The sequence below is a fragment of the Otolemur garnettii genome, unplaced genomic scaffold (genome assembly GCF_000181295.1).
Source record: "Otolemur garnettii isolate 467f Iridium unplaced genomic scaffold, OtoGar3 scaffold00200, whole genome shotgun sequence".
Taxonomy (NCBI): Eukaryota; Metazoa; Chordata; class Mammalia; order Primates; family Galagidae; genus Otolemur; species Otolemur garnettii.
The window spans coordinates 2,318,832-2,327,330 of NW_003852595.1; the positions used below are offsets into that span (position 1 = coordinate 2,318,832).

The following is an 8,499-nucleotide window of genomic DNA, read 5'->3' on the forward strand; positions in this document are numbered from 1 at the left end:
GATGTAATCATGAATCCAAAGGAAGGGATAGTGGGTGTGAACCTAGCACTCGACCTCCCAGGATGGACCAGAGCAGGCTGCCTTGGCGGCAGGGTTTTTTCCATCTCTGGTTCTGGCTGGTGTTTTCCTCAGTTACACTTAGACGGGCAATTCTAGTCTTTCTTTCCATGTAGGGGCCTAAAGGTTTTTGTGAAAAGTGCATGTAAATCAGTATTTATTTAGTCTCTAGGGAATGGGATGGGAGAAGTCAGTGTGTGGATTCTCACCTACTCTGCAAACATGCACGGGATCCACTGCTCTGTCCGGGGCCCTATGGAGACAGCAGCCCAGCTTCCAGGGCCCACAGCCTGGACACCCTGCTCTATGGACTCCTCACCAAGAGCTGCCACAGCTGGTACCTGGGCTCCCAGCCCCTCGCAGCTCTGATACCCTATCCAAGACTCAGGTGCCCCCAAAGTGGCCACTCAGCCCCGAGCAGCGTGCTGTGGCCCAGTTTGCTCTTAGGTGCTGGTCTGCCGTCTACAACCAGCAGGACTTGGAGCTCCCCAGAAAGAGACTGCTGAAACCCTTCTCATGTGCACAGCCACCAACTCAAGAAGGAGCCATTGCTACTTTTTATTGAAGCAGGTGAGGGTGAGTGTGTGCACCATGGTCTGGCAAATTTGAGTCACATGTAGAGCCACGTGACTGCTCAGCATAGGCCCCGGGAAGCCTCCTCTTCCTGCCTCCCAGAGCTGGTGCACAGGGAGACCTGTGTGGGGGTTGGGGGTGGGTGGGGCGGGGCTCCATCCCAGGGCAGGACACCAGCAGGAGATACAGGACGTGGGGAAGAAGTGATGTGATCGGTGCAGCCAGACCCCTAGGCGTTCTCACAACTGTACTTTGTCATGGTCATTTTGCCCTGCCAGGGAATGCTGTAGATCTGGAAAGAGCAGAGCATTTTCTGTGAAAGGAAAGAGAATAATTAATAAGGTTACAGCTAAGAGGGAAGATGCCTAACCACAGGGTGTCAGGGTGGGGTGAGGGAGCTTGGGGCAAGATACTCAGCCCCCACCCACCCCCAAGGAGTCCCAAGATACCCAGCCTGCCTGTGCAGTGACTGCACAGGCCTACAGGGCTCCAAGGGCACTGTGTCCCCTACCTGGTCCAAGGATCCCACCTCCTGCTCTAGCCCAGCTCTGTAAGGAGCAGCCTGTGCAAGGCCAAGGGGGCCAGAGGTAGGCGGCTCCTGCCCCCAAGCTCCCTCTATTTCTAGCTCCTGGGCCAGCACGGAGAGGGCCCAGAGGGAAGGCCCCAGTGGAGAGGAAACTCCCCTGAAGGATCTGGGGCCTGGGGAGGGGTAACAAGGGGACGGTGGCTCTCCCCAGAGCAGAGACCTCACAAAAATCAGCCAGGCCCTTGGAGAGGCTGGAGGTAGGTGAGCAGGGGCAGCTCAGAGGGTTTGGGCTGCGTACAGGCCTCTAATTCTCTCCAATCTGCTCAGAGCAGCTGTGGCCATTGGTAGGTGGCCAAGGCTGGCACTGGACAGAGGCCTTCTCCTTCCCCAGTGCAGCAGGCAACAGCCCATAACACCTTCTGTGAGCAGGGTTGTGCTCTTAACACCCCAACTCCCCAGCTACAGCCCCTTAGCCATTCAAATCAGTCGTGTTCTCATACCCACCCCACACCCTCCATGTACACACAGGTGCGTGTCTGTGTAAACTCACCTGTACCCTCACTCACAGGTGTCTATGCATATCTCCCCCATGGCCACACACCCCAGGATGTGCACAAGGACATGCATGCAGTTCCCACACTCCCTGTGCATGCAAAACTCATACACACATGCCCCTCCACACCTGCACGCCCCCACCTGAACACAGGCTCACAGGAATGCACACCTCCCCTCTACAGTGCGTCACTGCCCCTGACCCACACCAGGCACATACCCTCTGCAGATGTGGCTGCTCATGGAAGGGACAGTCGCCCAACTTGGGCTGGGACTTGGTACACGTGGTCCGGCCAATCTCTACTTCCAGCGCGTAGTTCATCCCAGCCACGACCTACACGTGTGCAAGAGCAGGTTCACCTGTAGCACTGCCCACCAGTGTCACATACAGGCGGTTCACTGATGCTGAGTTACGGCGTGTTCCTGAGCTGTCCCACTGTCACTCCCCCTCTCCTGGACATCAGGGGACTGTGGCCCAAGTAATCCCTTGTAACTGGCTTTCTCTGACCAATGCCCCCAAAGGTGTCACATGCACCCAAGTAGGAGAAGAAAATAAAGATGGAAACTAGAAACTAACCCCTCTCACTGCATCCAGGAATGGCAGGCACAGCTGAGGGCAGCCAGCCTGCTGCTGGGGGGGTGGGGTGGCATGGCAAATAAACACAGTCCCTGCACCAGAAGCACAGGGCAAGGTCTACAGGGGAAGGCTGCGTGTCTGAGCAGGATCCAGCACCTCCTGCCAACTGTGGCCCAGGGCAGGGAGTGCTGGTCATTCTAGGACACAGATTTAGCTTCTCCCAGCCGCTAGTGCACAGCCCAACAGAATCCTGTTTCTTCTATTTCCCTCAGATTTGTTTCCTGATTTAACAGGAGAAAATGAGATGCCTCACACATGGAGGTTTTAAGCCAGTAATAGACCGCTCATGGATGCTTCTGTTTAAGTGTGCTTTCGGTGCTGATACTTCTCAAGTGTGTTACACACCTGCGTGGCTTACATTTGGATACAGAAGTGTCCCCTGTCCCTGCACAAGGCATCCCTCAGACATGCTGTGTCAGGACTGTGGAGAAGCATGAGATGAGGGACCCTGTGACCAGGGTTCTAGACCTTGCCCCACAGAAGAACAAGTCCCATGATTCCTCTTGTCCTTCCCCTCTGTAAAGTAGGCTCACAGAACCAATGATCTACAGCACCTGGTCATGGCAAGTCAGACCCTCCCTCCAGTGGTACAGGTGGACCCACCTTGCCCTGTCCAAGGGAGAGGGCAGCAGCTGAGGGCTGCAGAAGGAGAGACAGGCTGACCTGAATGTTTCAGATATTCAGGAGCAGGAGGAAGAGCTCTACACCCTGGCTTACCACGCCACACGGTGCTACTGTGTCACTGCTGGCTGCTGTGCAGTGGTGCAGGGCAAGCTTGAGTCCAGCTGCCCTAAGACCCCTCCCGTCCTCCTCTGCCAGTCTCACTGCACCAGGCTGGAGCTGGCAGGGGTGGGGCTCAGGTGACAGCCTCTGTACCCGAGCAGGTACTGACATGCCAGTGGCTGTGGGTGGTGGAAGGAAGGTCAGGGTCAATGGTGCTTGGCCTAGGGGCTGCTCACAGAGCCCAGACTTTTGGAGAGAAACCTGACCCTTCAGGACTAGGAGCCCAGGTTCCCCAAGTGGCACCTGTTGAGGGCACTCAGAGAGGAGGACCTGTGTCCTCTGTGTGCACATTATGACCCAGTCCAACCGTGAGGGGATAACAGTCTCTTTACCACAAGGGGCTGGACACTAGGGCAGGAAACACATTGGCTGCTGCCACATGAGGGTTGCTGCAGCTTAGAGGCCAAGGAGATGGGACCATGCTACCATGCATGGTCTGCTAGTGTCCTCAAGTATAAAGGCCATCAGTGGGGCAGCCAGCAAAACCTGAGTACGTCTGCGCAGGAGAGAACGGAATATATCAGTGTTGAATACTGATTTTCAAGACTGAATCGTGATCATGTGAGCTAGTGTCCTTGTTTTTAGGATCTATAAGTTGATCACCCATGGGACTGTATATAACAAACCGGTCAATATAAGGAAGTACCCGACGGTCAAGCACTTCATATACAATGAAGTACTTTTTCTCGAGAAGTTCAGAAAAATAACTGCATACACACTCCGCCTACACAGGCATATCAGAGGAAGGTGGGTTAAGTCAGTATGGCAGAATGACTCCGTGAGGGAGCTGCGTGATAGGTCTCCAGCCAGGCTTTGTACTAGTTTCGCAACCAGCTCTGTAAGTCTGAAGTTACATCAGAATAAAAAGTTAAAAGAAAAAATAGTGTTTGAAAAATCATTTAACGGCAGAGCCTGGAGGGCAGCCGGGTGAGGGGTTCTGTTTTCCTGCCCCACGTGGGCATTCACAGTTAGCAGCCTTGCACAGGCTAGGAAGCTACGAGGGACACAGCCTAACCCTGATCCTGGTGTCTGCAAGCAGATCTGGGTTGCCAGGCGCAGATCCGGACTGCAAGGCCGGTTCCTAGCCAGACAAGAGTCAGGGCATCCCGGTGACAGGCACGCCAAAGGCGGCAGGACTCAAGAGACCTGGGAAACTCTCCGGGTGACGCGCTCGGGCGCGGCCGCGAGGGGCGCCAGGGCGGGGGATGGGGGGCTGGCTGGCACCAGCGGGACGGAGCGCGCGCGGGGTGGCCCCTCAGACTCCGGGGCCCAGGGCCAAGGCCACACGCACCTGCTTGCGGGCGTTCTTCACCTGCAGCGCGCGGCTTTGGTACCTGTCGTTGCTCGCCTTGTTGTACTCGCTTATGGCGAAGTCCAGCGCGCGCTGCACGCCCTCCTCGTTGACTTGGGCGTCCATCCAGCCGCCTACCAAGCGGGCCGCGGAGCTCACGGCTAGGGCCACTGCCAGCGCGGCCAGCAGGAGCAGCGCGGCTCGCGGCAAACCAGCCATGGTCAGTCTAGACGCAGAGCGTGAGGCCAGAGCTGCGGAGAAAAGACCGACACGATCCAAAAGCCAGGAGCCTCACCGCCCATGCCAGGCGCGCCCTATTTATTTCACACGGCCGCCCCGCCCCTTCCGGACCCCTCCCCCCCCTCCTCCCCATGCCCGGCCCCGCCCCCGTGGGCCCTGTGGCCTCCGCACTCCGGACCCTCCCGCTGCGGCTCCTCTCCCTTCCCCCTCCTGCTCCCTCCCAGCCTGCGCAGGCTTCCCTCTGGTTCTTCCCCCCTGCCCTCCGCCCCCTCCTCCGCCGCCCCCTCCTGTCCTCTCCAGCACCTCTTCTTTCTCGCACCCCCCGGCTCCCTACAGCCCAGTCTGTCTCCCCAGGCCTGTCACTCCTTCCAAGCTTGGGTTCCCATGGTATGGGGAGGAGTTGGAGGCTCTCTGGGCTTTGAAAATATGTGACCAACAAACTTTGTTTTTTTAGAAAAGAAGAATAAAAAAGTCTTGGCCTGTGGAGGTCTTGGGAGGTCTGGAGCATCCCTGCGCCCTTGGTGCGCCGTGTGGGGATCCTCAAAGCTGGGCGTGATTTCAGAGGCCCGGGCAAAGTCTAGTCCACCTAGTCCACATTCCGTTCTCGGGAACTATTTTGGCAGACTAGGGGAGTTAACTTTCATTTGGGTGAAGATTGTCTTTTTTACAATAGCCAGCTTTCTGGAGCTGAGGGGAGGACCTCCCCTGGGGGTGTTGGTGAGGCGGTCGGGACAGAGGAACCAACCCGTGGGTGGGGGAGGGGCGCAGGAGGCTCCAGTGGCCAGAGGGGCCAGACAACTGGTGGGTGGGACACCTCCAGGTCGCCAGCTCAGGGAGGCCCTAGGGCGTCCTCAAACTACAGCCCCTGGGCCATGTGGCCGGCGAGGACATTTATCCGGCCTGCTTTTTGCCGTTGCTGCCTGTCCTGCTTAGCAGCCACTGGACCCAGCCGGCAGTCCCTCCAACGGTCTGAGGGACAGTGAACTGGCCCCTTGTTTAAAAAGTTTGAGGACCCCTGCATGTCTTCTGCCCTGGCCTCTGTCTCCCTCCCCTTGCACTTCAGGCTAAACTGGGACCACCCCACCACCCCCTCACCCCCAATTTCCCAGGCCAGGTCAATTTCGTGTAAGTTTCCTAGGCCTGGGAACAGGAAGGGATTGTGCCTTCCTTTGTTAGGCTATATATACCCCTAGACAAAAGACCCCTGACCTGAGTTTTTCCCTCTGCCAGAAGTTCTGGTACTTTCTCTGTATTCTTTTCTGTAAAATAAATCCTGTCTTACCACAGATCTGTGGTCTGTGGATTCATTCTTGGAAACCCCAAGACCAAGGACCTACTGAAGAAGCAATTCCAGTATCACTTTCATCATCACTGGTGATCAATCCAGGCAGTCAAGAGCCTACAGATGGAGTTCAGGGTCAGTCAGTCATGAATGGGACATTGCAGAGCTCCTGACCAATAGAGAATTGATGTGCCCAAATGCAAGTTTTAATTCTTCAGTAGCCATATTAAAAAAAGGAAAAAGAAACTGATGAAAGTCATTTTGATCATGTTTTTATTTCACCTAATACATCCAAAATATTTCAACATGGGAGCAATTATTAATGAGATAATTTACATTATTTTGGGTGCTGCACAATATATTTGGAATTGTGTGTGTATTTTTTATACTTAGAGCAGTGTCAGTTTGGAGTGGCTCAATTTCAAGCACCCAGAGCCACGTGTCGCTGATGGCTGTGGTTTTGCACAGCCCAGCTTTGAGGTAGGTAGGGGAGTGATGGGGGAGTAATTAATTAAGATCAGGGAGTTATAAATGATCTGTTGGAAGTGACATAGGAGGGACAGAGAGAGACAGTGCCACTGGACACTGATCAGGGAGGTCTCTATGAGACTGAGAAGACCAGAGTCCCAACTAGACCAGGCAGACAGGGCTCCAGGCAGAGAGCACAGCCATTGCCAAGGCCCTGAAGAGCGGCTGGACATGCTGCTTCTGGGAGGGATGGGGCTGGATGTGCTGCTTCTAGGGGGGCTGGGGCATATCCTGGAACCTCACAGTCCACTGTGGGTGGGGACGGGAAGGGTACAGGGAGACCCCCAGCAGGCAGAGGAGGGGCAGTGAGTGGAGCCCACAGCCCAAGGATGAGACACAGGCTGGTCTTGCTTCTCTCCTCTGGGAGCCAGGCTGCCGGCTTGGGTCATCTGTGTACTGCTTGGGAAAATCATGGAGCTTTAAAAAAACAAATCACCTTTAATGAGGTATAATTCATATACAACAAAACGTCTCATTTTATGTGCCCAGAGGAGGTGTAGGAAATGCACACACCAGTGTTAGCACCACACTCAAGATCTAGAGCGTGTGTACTGCCCCTGCAGGGGACCCTCATGCCCACTCCCACCCCGCTGAGCCCAGACAAACCTCCCAACCAGACTCACCTTTTGCCTGTTCCTGCACTTCCGTGAGTTGTGGGAAGGCGTTGTGAGCGCAGGTGTGTCTGTTTGCTCAGCGTGGCTTTGAGCTTCGGTCCGGTGTTTTCATTAACATGATTATTGGTTCTTTCTGCTACACTGAGAAGACCTGGTCACCTAGGTACCCTGTGGGCTAACAAGGCCCCCAGCTCAGGATGGTGGGGCTTTGGGTTTCAAAATAGCCCTGGGAATGGAGAGGGTGAGGGGTGTTCTGAGCAGAGAACAGGCTCCCTCTGTTCCTTCAATCTGCCCTCCATTCCTGAAGATGACCCTGTGGCAGTGACCTTGTGGTGAAGATGGCAGGCTAGGCAGAAACTGTGGCCTCTTGAAGGGCAGCCAGAAGGTCCTCCTTGGGAGTGGTGATAGCGCTGGCCAGGTAGTGGAAGCACAGCCCTGTTGTGACTAAAGTAGGGGACAAATAGTAGATAACTTGGAATAATTCACAGGCTTTTTCTTGGACCGTGTGTAAACCTTTTAGGATACATATTAGACTTGGTTTAAAACAAGAGCAGAGGGATGACGCCTGTGGCTCAGTGGGTAGGGCACCAGCCCCATATACAGAGGGTGGGTGGGTTCAAACTTGGCCCCAGCCAAATTGCAACAAAAAAATAGCCAGGCATTGTGGTGGGCGCCTGTAGACCCAGCTACTTGGGAGGCTGAGGCAAGAGAATTACCTAAGCCTAGGAGTTGGAGGTTGCTCTGAGCTGTGTGATGCCACAGCACTCTACCAAGGGTGATGGAGTGAGACTGTGTCTCAAAAAAAAAAAAAAAAAAGAAAGAAAGAAAAAGAAAATGTTCACACCACCAGTCACCTTACCTTTCAGGGTCCCATTCAGGATCCTGAACGGGAACTGCCTGTCTTCCCATGGGGTATCTGCCCCTTTTCCCAGGAAACATACTGCCATCAGTATTGGACATGTACCATAAATCACCCCACTTCCTAGCTCCATCCAGGACTTCATTCTTTTCATTAAACGTTAAAGTCTGATCTAGTAGTATCATTATATCTCTCCAAGAGAGGTCAAGGCTTGTCCTAACCCTTGGAGAACATCTATGTACTTATTGGGGTCATCAGAAAATTTTCCTAAATCAACTTTAATTTGCTTTAAATCTGTCAGTGAAAATGGAGTATATACTCCCACACTTCTCCTTTCAACACTCCCGGTCTCAACCAAGAGGATATGGTTGTCTTCTGGGGGTCGCAGGAGGACCACAAAAAACTCTTGGGACAGCCTCCCTCCTGGGGTTTTCTGAACACATGGAGGAGGGTGTGGGAGAAGTAGATGGTGGGCTTGATCTAGGTGGTAATGGTGTCTCCCTCAAGAAGACAGGTGGGCTTGATCTAGGTGGTAATGGTGTCTCCCTCAAGAAGAC

The 8,499-nt window shown here is 54.4% G+C and overlaps 1 protein-coding gene across 1 annotated transcript; it reads right to left on the reverse strand.

The window, feature by feature from the left end:
- Positions 1-591: 591 nt before the first annotated feature.
- Positions 592-4,715, reverse strand: LOC100952792 (cystatin-C-like). The gene is made up of 3 exons (XM_003801169.3): positions 4,420-4,715; positions 1,929-2,042; positions 592-943 (listed from the first exon to the last, which is right to left on the reverse strand). Exons 1-3 carry the CDS (start codon positions 4,636-4,638, stop codon positions 860-862), a joined length of 417 nt encoding a protein of 138 aa, XP_003801217.1. The 5' UTR covers positions 4,639-4,715; the 3' UTR covers positions 592-859.
- Positions 4,716-8,499: the final 3,784 nt, after the last annotated feature.